Source organism: Telmatherina bonti (assembly GCF_933228915.1).
Source record: "Telmatherina bonti genome assembly, chromosome: 12".
Taxonomy (NCBI): domain Eukaryota; kingdom Metazoa; phylum Chordata; class Actinopteri; order Atheriniformes; family Telmatherinidae; genus Telmatherina; species Telmatherina bonti.
This window is the reverse complement of record NC_136610.1, coordinates 34,198,951-34,219,650: the sequence shown is the minus strand read 5'-3', so window position 1 is coordinate 34,219,650 and position 20,700 is coordinate 34,198,951. Positions and strand designations below refer to the sequence as shown.

At 41.6% G+C, this 20,700-nt stretch overlaps 1 protein-coding gene across 1 annotated transcript; it reads right to left on the bottom strand.

The window, feature by feature from the left end:
- Window positions 1–54: 54 nt before the first annotated feature.
- Window positions 55–12,573, bottom strand: LOC306763702 (integral membrane protein 2A-like). Its single transcript, XM_079250576.1, has 6 exons — window positions 12,347–12,573; window positions 11,772–11,909; window positions 8,407–8,586; window positions 8,055–8,165; window positions 6,514–6,658; window positions 55–1,284 (listed from the first exon to the last, which is right to left on the bottom strand). Exons 1-6 carry the CDS (start codon window positions 12,416–12,418, stop codon window positions 1,190–1,192), a joined length of 741 nt encoding a protein of 246 aa, XP_079106702.1. The 5' UTR covers window positions 12,419–12,573; the 3' UTR covers window positions 55–1,189.
- Between the last annotated feature and the right edge of the window lie 8,127 nt (window positions 12,574–20,700).

Genomic DNA, 20,700 nt, shown 5'->3' with positions numbered 1-20,700 from the left:
AATAATTTTTTTAGTGTTTTATGGTGTTTTAATAACCAAGCTGGAAGATTTTTCAGTAGGTAAAGAAAGTAACTTTATTTGACAACAAGTGAAATCCTGTTCAGTCGTTGCACACAGCGCTGCTTCTTAAGAAACCCAACTTTACAAGTTTACTTCCTCTTGATTGTCTTCCCGTACAAACATCACATAAAAAACTATTAAAATGGCAGGAAGCCATTTTTCTGAACTTTTCTTAAACCTGATTAATGCCAATAATTCTAAACAAATAAAATGCAAGTGTTACAATTATCAGCCTTCACATGTTAAAGACATCAATAACACAAGAAGTATTCATCACAGATTTAAGGTTAAATGAGTACAAAGGACTTAAAGTTGGCAATCAAGAATTTTTATGTCTAATTTCCCTTTAGTTTACTCCATCTTTGTGCCAATCCTTTATATTCACAGTCACAGATGTTTCAACACAAACACAAAACTCCTCATACGGGGTGCTGGAGTGTTTACCATTAGTTACACTAAATTATAACACAGCAGAACAGCGGAGGCCTCTGGGAAAAGCAGGGCACTCTGGGAAATATGTACAGAACTGGTAACTGAGAGCTCTTGTCTTGTGCATCTTTTCTCATCCAGAGCAGTTGACGGCAAGCATGTCATGTGTACCAGACGTTTCCATGCTCACTTGTGCTTTATCACACTATCACACTAAGTATATCTTGTCGAAGCAACTCTATAAGAGTGGTGGCGGTACACGCTGACACAACACAGGTCTGACATGAACGACTTCTCAGTATCACTAGAATAATAAGTAGAATGAAGACCGAGTCTGGTCCGGAGGTGACTGAAAGCTGCAATACGCTAACATCAATAAGATCAGTCTGCAGGAACCTACAGCAACGAAACGGTACTTAACGTAACAAACTTATTGTATATTAAGTTAACAGTACAAGACTAGTTAGTGTATACATGAGAAATAGAGCTATGATCCATGCAGGATCAGGATAATACAGCAGAAGGAGGGGGTTAGGCTTCAATGCTGCCACCTAAATTCACTCAACACAAGCTAAAAAGCAAGGGAGGGCAAAAATTTGAGTTTTATACAAAAGTAACTTTCAGCAAAAAGTTGTTTCTGCCATCATCCACTCCCACCCGCACACTCTCTCTCACTCCCACTTATTTTCAAGCTTTCCCATCAAGCCTTGCAGATCCGGGTCTCCGTCACAAATTTGTTCTCAAAGTGATGGATGGTGAAGCAGTCGTCTGCAGAGCGCTTCTGGATGCCTCCGCCTGGAAAACATGGAGGAAAAAAAAACAGTTGATACGCGACTGTTTCAAGCCAGAGAGCATATTATTAAACCGCAATTTTAATAGGTAATACAATCTTTGATAACCCCACAGGGCGCATCGTCAGGCGATGTTTGGGGTTTATACGTTAAATATTGCTGTCTGAGTCGTGACACAAGGAAGGGAAAATGGCTAACGTTAGCAAGCTAGCTAGTGAGCAGCTTAGTCTTGTTAGGGAGATCTATTGAAATTAAATTAAATGAATGGTATTAAAAATACTTTATTAATCCCCAAAGAGAAATTCAATAATAAATAATTATTATTAATAATAATAATTAATTATAAATTAAATAAAAAATATAAATAATACAATATAATAATTATAAATATATAATTATAAATAACAAAAAATATAAATAATTATAAATAGAAAAATAATAAATAATATAATAATTATAAATATATCATAATTATAAATAATAATCTCCTAAGTATCAATATAGGAGGGTGGGATTTTAGTTTGAGGGACAGACCATGTGCCCTATCAGATTTGCTTATGTGAAGGAAGGCGGGCAGACACTATGAAGACAGCAATATCGCGGCACATCTCAGGAACAAAGAGACGTTGGGAGCGTTGAAGAAACATGTTTTACAAAACACAACTGATTACATATAAATACAGTATTCATAATTGCTTAGTTAAGCCAAAACAGAAATTCCAAATAATATTGACTGAACAACCATTTGGAAACCATAAGTTGAGTTGAATCTTTGAAAAGAGCCCGACCGCCCATCACGATCGCCAGCTCGAGTTTACCTCAAAAACACAAGGCAATAACATAACATGGGCACAAGGCAACATCTTGTCAGACTCTAGTTTGTAGTAATTAGTAAGTCCAACTTAAGCTAGCCTCCACTTATAAGCAAATATAACCAATTCCAATGAAGCTGGAACGTTTTGTAAACCGTAAATAAAAACAATGATTTGCAAATCCATTTTAACTTGTATTCAACTGAATTAGCCAAAAACGTGAAACTTTATTATTATTATTTGCAAATACTCACTCATTTTGATTTTATATCTGCAGCACATTCCAAAAAAACTGGGATGAGGGCAAACGGGAGACTGGGAAAGTCAGGAACGCTCAAAAACATAAATGGTGAAGATCAGGTGAACTGGAAATGGGTAAGTGTCAGGACTGGGAGCATCCCTGAAAGGCGACAAACTCTCTGAACTGACGGTGGTTTTGTGGAGTGTTCCTGAGCCCACATGGTACGATCCTTTAGACCAGGGTTATCCAGCAGTCCTCATGGGCCAAAATCCTTCTGGTTTTCCATGTATCCCTGCTGCAACACACCTGACTCAAATTAATCAGTCATTGTGCAGAACTTCACTGGCTGTCGGATCCATTTATAGTAAGTAGTTAGCCAGGTGTGTTGGGGCAGGTATACATGAAAAACTTGCTTTGAACACCCCTGCTTTAGACAATATCTGTTTTTAATGCAGTCCTGCCTGAGGGCTTAAAGCATTCAATGTTAGTTTTCAGTCTTGCTGCTTATGTGCAGAGATTTCTCCAGATTTTCTGAATCTTCTAATATTCTGGACTGTAGATGTTAAATCTTTAAATTCCTGCAGCTGTATGTTGAGAAACGTTCCTAAACTGCTGGACAATTTGCTCATGCAGTTGTTCACAAAGTGGTGGAAGTCTCTCCATCCGGCTTGTGAATGACTGAGCCTTTCTCGAATGCTCCTTTTATACCCAATCATGACACCCACCTGTTTCCAATTAACCAGTTCACCTGTGGAATTATCCAAGCAGGTGGTTTTGGAGAATTCTTCAACTTTCCCAGTCTTTTTTTTTAACCCCTAAATTGAAATGTGTTGCAGGCATCAAATTAAAAATGAGTGAATATTTGCAAAAGAAAAACCAAAGTTTATCAGTTTGTCAACATAATCCTTTGTAGTGTATTCTGCTCAATGTATGAATGATTTGCAGTTCACTGTATGATGTTTTACCCAACTTCATTGGAATTGGGGTTGTGTATTAAAGTTGCAGTAACTGTACAGTATCGCACAGTCGTATAGTACAATACAGAGCCCAACATGCTGCATGTTGCCCACCAGCAGGCTTACAGATGACAGCCAATCAGAAGAAAAATGGGCTTTTATGGGTCAATTGTCGTACAGAAACGGCAAAAAAGGTCAAATCTGAAATAAATAAAAAGAAATCATACAATAAATAATATATCCTGTGCTTCTAAAAGATCAGCACAGAATACATTAATGGTTTTTTTTAGCTGTAAATCTTGAAACACTGTAGAGATCCAGACTTACAGTTGTCCTCATATTTATTCATACACTTTCATTTAAGAAAAAAAAAAACAGCTGCCTGTGAGATAAGCTGAAATTGACTAAAGTAATGTAACCGTGATTAATTCTGTCATTATAGTTGCTAAAATGTTTTGGTTCCCACCTACCCCTTGTTTCTGGGGGGAAGAGAAAAAAGTAAGGAACTTCCGGGGGAGAAAAAAAATGTGGAGAATGGGCACAATGTGCTAAGATATAAATGCCGTCCTGCCGTTTGGTTAATAAACGTTATACACGAAATCATTAACTGTAGCCCGCTTTCATCCACGCCTGAAGAGACCCGGATACGCTACGACTCGAGAAATAAGGGTTACAGACTGGTGGCAGCGGTGTTTTTTTTTTTCTCTTGTCTTTAATGTTAGCCAAGGCAGCCAACTAGCTACGCCAGTGGAAACGGTCGGGACATCTGCTTCTGACTACGAGTGCAGTCGGTGAGTTGACTACGTTCTCACGCAGTCTTGTAACAATACAGACAATTGCAACAGGGGAAAAGCAGACCGTGTTGCTACTGGACAGTTTAAGTTGGACGGCTTTTATGGTCTGAGGATGTCGCAGCAGCGGGAAAATGCCGATGTTAGTGACGCGTCTGATGATGCGGGTGCATGCGGCGACGCGCACCGAGACCTCACAAAGACTGTGGTGCATTACCGAGTGGCTTTACCGCCATATTTCCATGGGGATGGTAAGGATAAAGAAAGTTTCTCTCTGTGGAAAACTAGACTGGAACTGGCGGTGAATGCATGCTCAGACACACAACAGCTTGATATTGCCACGATCCTTCCTACCTGCCTCAGCGGAAATGTACTTGCCTTCTGGTTGTCTTTAGCACCGGATGTGAAGCAGGACTATGAGACATGTGTGGCAAAGCCAAATGATGTCTTTGGGAGGAAACCATTTTTGCTTCACTTTCAAACCTTTGTCAATGCTAGACAGTGTTTGCCTAAGGAACCATTGGAAGTTTATGCTGCAGAAATTACAAGGCTGGTGCTGGAGGCATTTCCTAATTACGGTGAAGCAGCCATTATGATGGAACGCTTTCGTCGTTTTGTTGCCGGATTGGATCCCGTCCTTCAGGCAAAATGTCATGAGCATGGGGCATCTACACTGGAGGATGCGTTAGCTATTGCATGTAAATGGGAACGTCCACAGGAAGCTTTGAAACTCCTTCCTCCGCCAATGTCTGCTCAGGCCCTGATGTCACATACTGCTTCCCCACGTGCGAATGACGACCCCCTCACAGCTATGGTTTCAACCACACATGATAAGCCTCTCTCTGATCCTTCGGGGGAGCTGATGAGTGTCGTCAAGCAACTCTCTAAAGATGTTCATGCTCTCAGGCTGGAGGTTTCTCAGCTGAAGCTTGGGTGTAACCACTCTACTCGACTCAAGATGGCTGATTCTGTAAATTCCAAACACCGGTCTGAATATGCAGATGAATTACAGGGTGAGCGCGGCAGGGAAAGATATCGCCGCTCTCCATCGGTGTCACCTGACCGTCGTGCCTACTACTCCTCATCTAACCAACGGGGTCCAAGCAGATCACATAGTGACCATCTCCGCCCGGGATATCCTCCTGACAACCGCAGATGCCTGCATCTTTCACCGACTTCGTCCCCACCGACATATCGATGTGGTCACCTGTCTGCCAGCGGTCGGGAGCACTTCAGCCAGTACAGCCCCGATGGACGGCGCTCGCCTGACTGTTCCAGCTTAAGGTGTTCCTATAGCTTTTCCCCTTACTCTGCTGCTCATAACTCAGGTGGCCCCCGACGTGACTCAAACTTCACTGACTCGCCTAGGACCAGACACACCCACCACAGAGATAGTTACCATGTGAGCTTTACTGAAGACTGCCCAGATCAGGGAAAAGAATGGTAGCAGATACTGAGGGCCAAGTGTCTGCTTCCACTGTTGAGGCCCACCCACAAGTGACAGTGCCTTTGTACAAGACACCCACACGCTATGCGATAGCTGTTATTGAAAACGTTGCTACTAAAGTATATCTCGACACAGGTTCAGACATATCACTAATTAGTGAAGCTTTTAGGATGTCTATTCCATCTTTGCACACCAAAGCAATGCAGCGTGCTCAGCTTTTCCCTAGGGCTATGACAGGGGACTACCTTGACAACCTGGGAGCTCTTCCTATTTCTATTAGGTTAGGCACTGATGTTTTCACCCACACAGTCCAGGTCGTCAGAAACGTTACACAGCCAGTTATCTTAGGCTGGGACTTCCTGCTTTTATATCATGCAGTTTTAGATCTGAAAGATGGCACCTTAAAAGTAGGGAATCGTACTAGTGTCCCTCTTCTGTCTGCCACTGACTCCGCCCCTTTGAGCTGTAATGCTCAAAGGGGCGGAGTACAGTAATAATAAATAAAAAATTTATGAAAATCATTAGTTTCTAATTCTGGTTCAATAGAAATGTTGTTTTTTAAAAAAGCAAACAAATAAGATCATTTATTACATATTACATCAGTCATAAACTAATATTTAATTGAACAATGCTTTAATGTTTCCGCTCCAGTCAGGTGTTTTCTGTTCCTCTCAGTCAGACTTCTGCACCTGTTGGCAGGTATTTTGTCCCACTGTTCAACAGAAAAGTCTCTAATTTGTCCAGGACCCATTTGTTTGTTTGTTTTTTTTTCTTCTTCAACTCAATTAAATGAAAAAACAGTGTCTTATATTACTAAATTATATTTTTGCAACTTTTTAGTTATTGTTCCTTTTTTTTAAGTCTCCAGTTATTTGAGTGACTGTTGTAAATTCAGTCTTTTCTTTAATGAAAGGGGATGAACACATATGAGCACAACTGTAAATGTGCAACACTAAGTGCCAACGAACAGATCATCACATGCATACCTGGCAGGCTGGAACGACGCTGCATTCTGTAAGTTTCCTTTCCATCACACAGCCGACGAATGTAGAAACCAAGTGGTTTCACATCATCAATACGCTCTGTCACCACCAAGTCCTCATGCACCAGGTAGCTGCGGTATGAGTCAGACTGTTGACAGAAGACAAAGAAAGAAAAACGCACAATGAGAATGTGAAGCTGTGCATCACTAAGCCACTTACAGAACGGCAAGTATGTCAACGGTTAAGTGTGACAGCGCTTCTCAGATTCAATACTTTCAGATCTGATAATGATATTCAATAATTCCAACACCACCCACCATGAAAGCTCCAACTCTGCACAGGATGTCACAGTAAATGACTAAGTGTGGGTCTTGTATCTCTAAACTAACATAACTCGCCTACATATAACCTTGGCTGTTATAAAACATGCCGACCACATTTAAGCCATAACATAATAGATGGCAATAACAAAATGTCCGACAGAAATATAAATGTAAACATGAAAATAATACCAACTCTTATCAATACAGTGAAGGAAAAAAACTTTACGGACCCACAGACCTGATCAAACTATTCATGACGGGACAGAAAGACTGCTTCTTAGTAAAGCAAATGACCTTTTTTTTTTATTAAAAAACGTCAAAATGTGCAGTATTTTCCTAGAATTATTAACAATGCAGTCAACAAATGAAAACTAGAGTCCTGTTCAGTTAAATCTACTTAAAATTGAATTAAAAAACTTTTTGTCCTTTTAGAAACAAACTGTTTGTCTTTTAATCTAAGGAATTGACACATCTTCTGACTTGGATTGGGAGAGCTTTATGCATGAACCAGATTCTGAATATACTCGACTCGGTTTACCTTCATTTTATACCTAACAGTATAAATCATCAATGTGAACTTTACTTTTGGGTTGGATAGCCTGATCTGGCAACCCACTGGTACAGATTTATCTACGGAAGCCTTTTTAGTCCAATCTCCTCCCTACGTGAGTTTGTTCTTTTATACTGGTTGAATTTCTCATATTTGTATATTTCCCTGCTTTTTAGTGTAATTATACATATAGTTTTTGTTGTGATGTCTCGTTTGTGGGTTGTGCCGGTACTTTTTCTGGCCAGAATTCACCAGAAAAAAAATTGGTTTGTGATCTTAGTGGGACTTTCCTGGTGAAAGATTTGATAAATATTATTACTAAAACATCAGTAGTCAGTACTGTAAGTAAGTCAGTAAGTAATTAAATAATACATATATTGCCCATCATATATACGCACACATCACACAGCTAAAGCTTCATAGTTTTGCAATTTAATTTAATCTCCCTGTAGAGTCTAACAATGCTTTTTCACCTTGGTTTGCATTTTTTTTTTTTTTTAGAAAAACAGACTGGATATTTTTTTTTAACTTCGCAAAAAGGAATTATTAAAATCCCTCAACTTGGCCAGAACAATCAGCCCTTCATATCAGAGTGTAACCATGGGCAACGGTGAGAATGAATCCATCAGATTGTGTTGGTACCGCAGAGCCACCGCGCGGACATTACTCACCATCAGCTGTGAGAAGAGGTCAATGAGGTCCTGAGGGGGGAGGACCACTGAAGTGTTGAGAGGAATCACGAAGCAGGTCCTCAGAGTCAGGTCCAGATACGCTGTCAGCTTCTGCTCACAAACACATGAAGAGAGTTTAAATCCCACCTGGACAAGCGTGGTCGTCTATACCAGGAGGAGGGCTGCGGTCCTGCAGGTATCTGATGTCTCCAACAGCCTATGAAGTTCTGCACAATGACTTATTCATTTCAGTCAGGTGTGTTGTTGCAGGGAAACACTGAAAACCTGCAGGATTGCAGCCCTGAAGGACTGAAGTTGGACAGATGGGACACCATCTGTTGGAGCTCCTCACCCTGTTGAAGTCATGCAGGATGTAAGCCGGGTCTCCAGGTCTGAAGCGGGGAGGAGGGACACTGATGACAGCCATGTTGTCAGAGATCTCCACCTCCTCCTCCACCCGTGGCAGGTAGTACGGCTGGCTCTCTGCTCCGGTTGACATGTCGCTGAACTGCATGGCGCCGTGATACAGCCTCTGTTGGAGTCACATGAGAAAAAGATCAATTCAGGCTGATATAAAAAGCTTTGAGGATGCTGTTTTTTAAGTAAATGATTAAAAGAGACAAGATAAATGTAAATTATTTCACTTTATCTGATTGTTTTAAACTTGGACAAAAAAACTGAATTTCCATTCTGGTATTCAGAACAATTTGGCATGCACATGGTTCCTGAGTCAGTCAGCTGGCCTCATCCAGGTCTGCGCAGCCAGCGAACTGGTCTTATGCAGGTCTGCATGGCCAATGAACTACTCTTGTGCAGGTCTGCGCAGCCAGTCAGCTGGACTTATTGCAGGTCTGTGCGGCCAATAAACTGGTCTTATGCAGGTCTGTGCGGCCAATAAACTGGTCTTATGCAGGTCTGTGCGGCCAATAAACTGGTCTTGTGCAGATCTGTGCGGCCAATAAACTGGTCTTATGCAGGTCTGTGCGGCCAATAAACTGGTCTTGTGCAGGTCTGTGCGGCCAATAAACTGGTCTTATGCAGGTCTGTGCGGCCAATAAACTGGTCTTATGCAGGTCTGTGCGGCCAATAAACTGGTCTTGTGCAGGTCTGTGCGGCCAATAAACTGGTCTTGTGCAGGTCTGTGCGGCCAATAAACTGGTCTTGTGCAGGTCTGTGCGGCCAATAAACTGGTCTTGTGCAGGTCTGTGCGGCCAATAAACTGGTCTTGTGCAGGTCTGTGCGGCCAATAAACTGGTCTTGTGCAGGTCTGTGCGGCCAATAAACTGGTCTTGTGCAGGTCTGTGCGGCCAATAAACTGGACTTGTGCAGGTCTGTGCGGCCAATAAACTGGTCTTATGCAGGTCTGTGCGGCCAATAAACTGGTCTTATGCAGGTCTGCGCAGCCAGCTTGCTGGTCTTATGCAGGTCTGCGCAGCCAGCTTGCTGGTCTTATGGAGGTCTGCGCAGCCAGCTTGCTGGTCTTATGGAGGTCTGCGCAGCCAGCTTGCTGGTCTTATGGAGGTCTGCGAAGCCAGCTTGCTGGTCTTATGGAGGTCTGCGCAGCCAGCTTGCTGGTCTTATGGAGGTCTGCGCAGCCAGCTTGCTGGTCTTATGGAGGTCTGCGAAGCCAGCTTGCTGGTCTTATGGAGGTCTGCGCAGCCAGCTTGCTGGTCTTATGGAGGTCTGCGAAGCCAGCTTGCTGGTCTTATGGAGGTCTGCGCAGCCAGCTTGCTGGTCTTATGGAGGTCTGCGAAGCCAGCTTGCTGGTCTTATGGAGGTCTGCGCAGCCAGCTTGCTGGTCTTATGGAGGTCTGCGAAGCCAGCTTGCTGGTCTTATGGAGGTCTGCGCAGCCAGTGCTGTTTTTGTCCGTTTTGTTTTGGTCTTCCATTTTGAAAACTGCACCAGATTAGGAAACATTATTCTGCAGCAGCTGTGGTGTCTGAGGCTGCCAGGGGGAACAAAGCACCTACACTGACAGTATGACAAACTCACTGAGAAACTCATGCAACATATCAGTGTGTGTGTGTGTGTGTGTGTGTGTGTGTGTGTGTGTGTGTGTGTGTGTGTGTGTGTGTGTGTGTGTGTGTGCGTGCGCGCGTGTGTGTGTGTGTATGCGTGTTTAAAGGAAACATCGGGTCTTAATGGATTAAGATTTTCAATCATGGCACAATACAATACAGGCAGGAGTTTATATCTCTTAAGAAGAGACATTAAACCTTTAAGCTTTAATAAAAGCCTGTAAAGAACAGAATATAAACTAAATACTTTACAAATTATTCCTGCATTGTTTTTTTAATTTAAATACCTTTTTTGTTTTGCAAATATGCAACATGTTTTTTTTAATGTCCTGAAAGTAAATATTTCACTGTAAGTTGTTGCAACAACTTCTTATTTTTCTTTCTCAACCAATGAAAATGACATTGTATGCAACAAGATTACATATGCACAAATGTTGTTCCCCTTTGCAGTACCGGGTTTAGGTCTTAAAATGTTCAGTATAGGGAAAGTCTATCCATCCATTTATTTAGCTTATTCCAGGTTGCAGGGAAGCTGGAGTCTATCCCAGCTACTAACTCGGGAAAGGTTTTGGTATATTTGGTATATTTATTCCCTACAAGCTGCAATGTAAACAGACTTTTGCAGGGTTTGCATCATTTGATCTCTGTGTTGATACTTTGCAGAACCCCCTCTGGCTGCAACTGCAGTGGCGATTCTCCCTGGTTATAAGTTTAACTCAATTTTCCCCAAACCAGAGCAAAAGGGCTCTAGCTCCTTGCAGCTGGATGAGTTCTGTTGGAGTACAGCAGCCTTTAAATAATACCACAGATTCTCAGTTGGATTGAAGTCTTGGCTTTGACGAGGCCATTCGCCTGAAGAAGAGTGCTGCTTCAGCGGTATGCTAGGGGTCATTACCCTGCTGGAAGGTGAACCTCCATCCCAGTCTCTAAACTCTAAAGGATTTCCACATTCTTTCCTCAAGAATTTTCCAGTATTTAGCAACATCCTGTTAACTTGATGGTCACCACTGCTCATCCTCACCATTAACTTCCATTAAACACCTTTTTCAGGTGTTGTTCTCATAAGTCTTTCACATGCACTCCACCTTGTCTGCATTTGTGTTTGAGAACAATGTCACACTGCACCCGTCCCCACAAAAAAAAAAAAAAACAAAAAAAAACCAATACACCACTGTCAAGTCATTAATAATATATCTTTAACTAAGGATAATAGATTAAGATTCAAACAGATGACGCCTGCACTTTCTTTGAAGACAGAAGTGTGAAAGTCAGCGCTTCTTTTTCCCACCAGGGGGAGGATTTCCATCAGTAGTCACGACCATCCCTAAGAATTCTTCCTCAACTTTCATCAGACTCCTCATCCTCACCCAAATAAACATCTCTGGTCAAAGGAGCAGGAGAAAAAGGGATGATTTTTAAAGCTTGTACTACTTCTCCTGGCCCATAGTTAGCCAAAAGACATGCAGAAATGCTGAATCAAACTGCTGTGAGGTGTAGAGGTAAAATATTTTATTTGTTAAGGGTTAGAAATACATGCAAAAGCAGGAAGAAAGATGCAAGATAAAATAAGAATACACTAAAGAAATGACTGAAAATAAAAACCTGCATGATATCTGACTGCAGATTTAAAAACCGTTCAACACTGCATGTTGTCTGTAATACTGCCTTCAGTATTAACTTATATGCACACACACAGACCTTTGGGGTGAAATATCGGTAGAGACATGCTCCCCCAACGATGAGTCCACTGAGGATGAAGGCGATGCCGAGCAAGGTGAGCAGACATCGACCTGTGGAGCCCTCGGTGCCTGCTGGAGCAGAGGCCAGCTCAGGATCCTAAACGCACACACACACACACACACACACACACACACACACACACACACACACACACACACACACACACACACACACAATGGACACGGAGTTTTAAAGGATCCTGCCCAATGCTTTCATATCAGTATCAAAGTATATGCACATTTGATTTAGCATTCCAATAATCCCACTCAATCTTTGCCGTCCTCTGCGGGACAGCTGTGCAGAAGATGGGCGGTCCCACGGTGTGCTGCAGCTGGTGGAATACGACCATCCTACATGCGTTTTAACACAAATCATGCACCCCCACAAATACAAAACCATTTAAGTGACAGGATAATGCATAAAAAGAATAGAGATCTACACGTGCATGTTGTTGCAAGGCTTAGCGGCCGTTGCGGGGCCTGCTACCAGGCTTCCCGCAGACATTGGGGCTCAGATACCGGGTTGAAGCTCACCTTCACGGCGGCTGGCGCCTCCTTCCCCAGAGCCTTCTGCGCCAGAGCAGAGTTAAAAGCAATCTTCACCATGTTTGGAGCGCGGATTTCTGCTCGGGTTTCTCAGACAGACAGAGAAAAGGGTGAATTTGTCGGCTGGACAGCAGCTTCTGCGTAGATCCTCTGCAGCTCAGACCTGTGACGCACTTTTCATCCTCGGCTTTATCTGACCCTTCCGGTGGATGGAGGGTTTTACATGATCACCACCAGAACCAGAAAGACATTTCTCATTAGACCTACTTGTTTTATATACGGCCTTATCGTGTTTTTATTTCATTTGGAATATTTAGAAATAATTTGTAGACAACGAATGATATTTTTACATCTTTTTGCTTCCGTTTTTTTAGTTAAATTTCCTTGTCTTTGGCGCCATCTAGTGGCCACAAGCTCCATCCCTCATTGCCTGTCTTCACAAACTAGATCGTATTTAACGCAACAAGACATTTTACACTTGACCATATGACCTATATTAAAAGTAGTATATCACATTACAGAGAAATTACTCAATGTTGCATTGATTCTGAGTGTATAATGTTGCCTATTTATTTCTGTAAACATTCCACTCTGTAAATATACTCCCTCCTGCATGCCATGTCTGCCTGCCAGTGCGTCTACCCACTCACACTGACACACACAGCAAGCAGCCTTCACCGTGCTGTGTGGAAATACAGGCCAATGCCAAGGCACAGTATGTCTGACACATATCCTCAGTCCTCTCTCCGCCTCTGGCTTGTGGTGGTCCTCTGTTTCCTCTGCTTTCCCTCTACTCTGCTGGGGTTGTGCATTTGAGTATATAAACACTTAACTTCTACACCAGTGCTATAATTCCATGCAACCGAATGGCATTTCTCCAGCTCTCTGTGCTGCAACTGTATCATATGTATCTCAAACACAGGCCTAAGCACACACACTCTGTGAGGCAGCAATATTTCCTCTGTTAAACAGACAGATTGGACCGGTAATCACCACTGAAAGGTACATAAACAGAGCAGCTGATTTCTGTATTTCTGTACCTAACTCCCCCTCCATGTGTCCCCTCAACACTGACTCTGCCTGAAAATCTTAAGTGGTCCTGAAAGCTTGTTTATGGGCTCATCTTACGCTGTGTTTGATCTGAGAGCTTGCCCACACATGCATGTGTGGACACATGTGCACACGCTCTGCAAGAGAGAAAGGGAAGCCAGCATTAGCAGTAATAGCCCAGATGATAAACAAAAGACTTAGATTTAATCCTAAGGGCTTCTCAGCATCACACACAACAAAAGAGGGGGAAAAAGTTCAGAAGAAGAAATGATTGGGGAGGTTGAGGCATGAAGCAGGTGGGGGGGAAATGGAATGATTTGGGAAAAGAGTGGAGAAGTGACTAGGAATAATCTGGAGAGAGTTGCTGGGAGTGACAGAGCAATCTGCAGCATCTGATGCTTGAATGAGTTTTCCAAGGAGCTGATTAATGGCAGATTAAACCCACCATTCATTCAGTTTACATTTCAAACCTTCCAACATGCCTGTTAGCTTGAGTTTCTCTACCTTTCAAACTTAAAAGAGCAAAAAAACGTATTTGAGTAGACATCATGTTTCTGTGCAGGCGAGGATGATGGAGTCTGAATGCCAATGTTTCCCTGTGGTCTGCAGCAAAAGTCCAATAAACACAATAAAAAAGCTTGGCTACACACATGGCCGTGCATACACAAGTGCACACTCTACGCCTGCAATGTCAGCAAACTGTGAAAGTCTGCAGAGACATAGCTGGTCTCATAAAGTGTGAGAAAAAGAAGCCCTCCAGCATGACATCACCCTCTCACAAACCAACAAATATGAAAAAGCACAGACACGCACCTCACAGATTTGTCATCAGTTTCAGTACCAGACACATGAAAACCACGGGTGACAAATGACTCTGTCTCTGTCGCCACTTTCAAAAGCAGACGTGCAGCACATACACATGCAGTCCTCACACAAAGAGCCTAAAAACTGCTTCGCTAACAGCTGGCCAAAGCGTTGAACCCCCCCCAAAAAAAAAAAAACAACTTAGACACTGGGCTTCATAACGTCACTGACAGGTCTTCATGTGGATCTGCTATAATCACCATGTGCCTCCCACTCACACCATGTGAGTGGGAGGACATTTAGTGGTCAAAGAGAGCTGGAGAGCAGAAAGAGATGGAGCAGATCTCTTGGGTAGACCTGTCCTCGAGAGCAGTGATGCTGCTTCAAAGCCCCGTCAGATCCTTCACCCTCTAAAATCAGCGGTCATCACAAGCCTGTGATCTTTGCTCCACCACACACTCGCTTTTAGTAATCACATATGGCTTTAAGACAAGGGAGACAAATGAGTCTTTGCTGAGAGTATCAACTTCCAGAGCTACCTTTGCGCTCTGCAGCACTGCCTGTCTTGTGCTCTTCATCCTCTCCGTTAGCCTCACCTCAGGGAAATATGATAATTTCATGCTGATGGAGCTCGAGCTGAAAGAGGGGGGGGATCAGGCTTACGTTGTAACAGTTATTCCTAAATCTGTCAGTTTGTGTTAGTTTCTGATCTATCATAGACAGATGTAAATAAAAAGTATAAAGTAATCTTACTTTTCAACAGTTTGTTTATTGGATCTTAATGACAGGAATTTGCTCTTTAAGAAGTTATAAAAATAGGTATCCACAACTTAACTGAATATAATTTGATATAATAGCATTTCTTATAAATATCACACATAGCAAGTCATCTAAATTATTTGCATGTCAAATAAAACATATTAAACTGAAGAGCAGGAACAAAAGGCAAGGTGTCATTCCTCAGGAGTAAAAAACAAAATCATTACAAGTGAAATTAGTGACATGTGGGGTGTTACCCAGTTTCATAAAACATCAATGTTTTTAAGATTATAAAGTGTAGCAATTATTTTGAAACAGTATTAATCAAATCCAGAACTCTGTAATGAAAAATACATCAGCTTTACTGCACATATGAAGAGATAATAACTTATTTTTAAAGAAATCATTTAGAAAAACTGTCATAGAGTTAAAAAAAAAAAGAGAATTGATGTAAGAAATAATCTGCATTAGTTTAAGTGTGATACTTACTAGCTTGAAATTTTCCACTGGTTTTTCCAGGTCATTAGCATTTTAGCATGTTTGTTGTTAGCTAAATTTAGCAGAAAATATGTAATGTTAAGATAAATATTTAATTTCAACAGGAAATTATACAACACTTTTACAAGATTGATTTGTAATTATAAGAATGGCATTTAATTTTATATATCAATTTCTTTTTAGAATATTTGTTCATTACAAAAGTTAATGTCTGTTTCAGTCAACCTAGCCTGTTAGCCTGCTAGCCTCATTAAAACAATAAGGTATATTTGTGGTGCTTCTGTAATTTAAAAACATTTTTGTTCATTTTTATTTGATTATATATCTATTTCATTTCCTGCCTTATTATTATTATCATTATTATTATTATTATTACACTCAGTTTCATCAAAGGTTAGTTACGCTTTACTCCTAGCTCATAAGGTTGTTTTTTTTTTTTTTTTTTTTTTTAGCCGGTTGACGTTAGCTTTGTCAGTCAGACAACAGTTCATCTTGGTAATTACTAGATAGAAATAATTGTAAGTTAACAACTTTATTCCTTTGTATCTAATCTTTGTAATAAATGTGGTACTTTGTTGTTTATATATAGAAAAACACACACACACACACACACACACACAAAAAAACCAGGTATTCAGCATAGCTTTATAGCAATTCTAACTTGGCTAAATGAACAAGTTATCTTTTCATGTATGCCCCTTTATTGATTGTTTTTAAAATAAAGAGGAAGTCCAAAAAGAAGATGGGATGTAATCTCAAGAGGGAAAGACAGAATGAAGGACTGAAAGTCTGTGTACAGTTTAAGGTGAGCAAAGTGAGGAAGAAGAAGGTGAAGGAATGAAAAAGGATGAAAGAGCAGAAAAGAATGGAGGGATGGAAACAGACGAATGTCTGTTATGTTTCTGAGGGCTAAGCTCCTGGGAAATGACCTCATCATGATATTGGTCCAGAGCAGTACAGCCATGTTGACTTTACACCAGTGGAGTGTGTACACACACACACACACACACACACACACACACACACACACACACACACACACACACACACACACACTCGCCCTGTGTTGAATTGTGGCCAATAGCATCATGGCCAGGGCGAATCACTTCCAGATTCAGTGACGTCACCTCTGTCAGGTTCACAGGAGGAGCATAAAGCACACAAACACGCAGCACCTTTCCCCCGAAGGGCAACACACTCATCTGTATTTCTTTCTTCAATCATACAACAAAGCCTGTTTCAGGCTTTTTATTCCAGCTCCTTTTGTGAACCCTAAAACAAGCTATCCTCACGTCAAGCTGTGGGTACAGCACAGAACTGACAGACTTAAACTCCTGTGGCTGAAAGCCATCAGGCTATGGTCTCCGCACGGCTCTGAAATACCCATAATAAGGTTTAGTAGCCTGCAGAAAAGGCAGCTGGAAGGCCATGAACTGTTGTTGTGCCAATAACGGCCAAGCATTGCAACAGGCCGATACGTGGTTCTGGGAAGCTCCAAGGTGTCAGTACGCTCTGCAAAAACACAGCAGGAACAGAACTCATACGCTCAACTTTATTTGTATGGCGCCACTTCACAACAATGTTGTCACACACTTTACATACACGAATCAACATACACGTAATTTCAAGCCAATTCATACATATCTTATGATAGAAACCAACTGATTGCATCGAGTCATGACTTCGATCCAATCCCCCATCCTGAGCTGTACGCGGCGACAGTGGGAAGGAAAAAACTCCCCTTTAACAGGAAGAAAACCTCCAGCAGAACCCGGCTCAGGGAGGGCAGCCATCTGCCTCGACTGGTCGGGGTGGAGAGGACAGGAAAGACAGATCAACATGTACAATTTGATCATGATGAATCATGTTCTTACAAACTATGAATAATTAATAACTGATGAACAGCCCAATTAATAAGAGTTATTGTTACATATGGAGGGGCTGAATCACATCCAAACCGCTGGCCTGGGTTCAGGTCGTCCACCCCATCTCTCTCTGACCCTCTTGGATGGGCTGATACTGCCATTATGAAGCATCACATAAACACGTGTGTGTGTGTGTGTGTGTGTGTGTGTGTGTGTGTGTGTGTGAGATGGTGGAGGATGTTCAGAGGATGTTGGGAAGCTTCCGCCACTGATGGCCTCCCCTGCTTCCCATCATGTCAAAGTTCACCATGCTACAAGGAAGATAAATGTGATGCAATACACCCTGAATGAAAGTGATAGTGTGTGTGTGTGTGTGTGTGTGTGTGTGTGTGTGTGCATCTGGTAGGGGCCCACAGAAAGCCTGCAATCAGACGGCTCTCAAATTAGCGCTCCATAACTACATCCTGACCAGGGCTTAAACTTCTGAAATGCTTGAAAGTCTTTCCAGACAATCAGACACACACACACACACACACACACACACACACACACACACACACACACACACACACACACACACACACACACACACACACACTTTTTATCAGTCATTAATCTATCAGGTGTCATTAACAGCGGAGGATGGGCTGATTGGAACCAGAAGGAGACAGAATGATGTCACACAAACACTCTTCACTGCCAGAACTCATGTCTCCACATCTCCCTTTCACCCTCATCACACACACACACACACACACACACACACGCACACACACACACACACAGATGTGACTGACACATGGACAGATAAAAGCACAGAATTTGGCTTGCAGAGGAATCTCTTATTCCTGCTCCTGCAGCATCTGAGCCACAGCGAACGGGAACCGAAGGCTAAAAAAAACTCCCTCTGCAGCAGACAACAGGAAAATGATTGTGTGTGAACATCAATGTGTGTCTTTAATGAGCGAAGCTGTGTCAAGCAGCACAGATGGATTGGTTCTTCCTCGTTCCTACCACTCCTCCTGCAGTATAACATATAAACACACACGCTCCGTCGCTCTCTCTCTGGAGGAAAAGCTATTGTTTAACAGTGACAGTAATCCCGTAAAGAGGTGCTGCGTTTCCAGACTGAGAATGGATCTCTTTATTAACAGTGACGGAGGATCATTATCTATAAATACAGGCGGGAGCCACTAATAAATCATTTCTCATGGCTCTGATAGAGCACTAACCACAAGGCATTAAGGCATCGTGAAAGCAAACCACACGTTGGCAGGCCGGCTCTGTGAGTGTGTGTGTGTGTGTGTGTGTTAGACCATGCCTTGGCAGGCAGAATGATGGGGCTAGAACTGGGCTTTTGATTGAAATAGCATGCTGTCTTTTGAGCTCCCATTTCAGCTGTTTAAATTATAGTGTCTATGGAGCGCGGCAGAAAGTCCCTTGGGAATGGGAATAAAATCAAAAAGAGGATTTTTTTTTCTGTACATATCTGAGGACATTCTGCATTTAACCAGAAGGATGTTGAATGATTTTTTTTCTGAATTATTGCTTCACTATAGTACCCTTATAAATGAATTTCTCCAGCTTCCACATCAGGGTCAAACCCTTGTTTCAATGCCTGCTGGTGCTATGTGTCACAGCATATCACTGGTGATGATGTTTAGAGGAACTGCAAAAGGCCTGGTCCACGTTTCAACCCATTTAGTTTATATGGAAACCACCTGCTTATCTGCTGGGACTGATTTTTTACTTAATTATCACGTGGCTGAAAACATCACACCAAATAAAAACTTTAAGTTTGCGACGCCAATCTAAAACATACAATGTCTACGTTTTTCTGCTGCTTCCAAGAGACTTAGAATGAATGTAAAAAAGAAATAACTGGATCATTGATAACCCCTATAAAAAGAAGAATGCATACGTTGAATCCACTGGCAATAGATAAGATTGATTTGATTTATCTAAATTTACACCAGTTGTCTAAAAATATCAATTTTGTCCTTAAATGTATTAATGTTCTTCTATTAAAGTCACTGCAACAACTAGAAACTGATAGAAAAATAGATAAAAATTTGCTAAATTATAATTTAGAGAAATAAGACATTGCTTTTGAATTGAACTGAGTTGAAAAGAATAAAAAACAAAGCAAAAAAACGTTGTCCTGACCAATTCCATCCCTTTGCAGAGGAGCAGTGAGCCAAAATACCTGCAACAGGTGGAAAGTCTGAGTTACAGGAAACACTTGGTTGCAGTACTCTAAGGATTGATCAAAGAAAAAATTAGTTTACAAATAGTATGTAAACTATATTAGTTTATCTTGCTTGTTTGCCTTTTTTTAAATATTTCTATTGAATATAATATAAAAAATGTATCTATTGAATAATATTCTATCTTTTAAATGTATTATTACATCCGTCAATTTAATCTTATTAGAGCAGCAGCTGTTCTTTAATCCCTTCCTCTGTAATTTATATAAAATTGACAAATTTCCTTTAATGAAGTTTCTTATTTTTTGAGTGTTCATTTTCTAAACACAATAAAGTTGGTCCAAGACACAGCGAAAATTATTTCTTTAAACTCTGATAAATTCAGATTTAAACAATCATCCATTTCAGGCGCAGATTTTTTGCCAATAATGTGAAAAAGTTCATTGAAACATGAATAAAGTTTTTTCTTTTGACAGAATCCATGAATTCTGGGACAGATCATGACAGATCCTCTATACAGGTAGGCATCTGAGGCTGCAACAGGGTTTTGCCATGATCAGCACCTGATAGGTGAAGATGGGGAGTGGTGACCTGAGACAAGAGAGAGATGTGCTGGAAGGACTGAATGAGTGAGGAAAGCAGCAGGACAGACAAGAGGAGCTGGACAAGGTCTGATCCTTTACCACGGTCAGCTTTCGGTTGTCAGCCGCTGGTAGGAACCTGCCAAACGTCCTCACTGCAGGAGGGGTTGGTAGTACGAGCGTTGTAAAATATGGAAACATAATGAAATATAAACACACAGCACTGAGCCCTTTGTTGTTTTTGGAAAACTCACACAGAACTGGTGCGACGGTTTTGTCTTTCTCACATTGTTGGGAATAAGGTGCTTGTTTTGATAAATGAGGAGCAAAATGATCAGAAAACAAAGCTGATCAGAGTCATCTGTAGCATCAGCGGACACAAAGATGCTGCGTCAACTGGGAAAAAGAAATGTCAAGGGGTCAGATGCCCTTCTAGCTCTTCCCAAAAGAAATAACAGCGATCGAAAGCCACATTAAAGACGGCTCAAGATGGATGAATTGTTGCACCAACCCGAGCTGCATATCCTTTGTCACAAGATAATGTTATTGTCACGGTGGCGACGTGGGAGGTGAAGTTG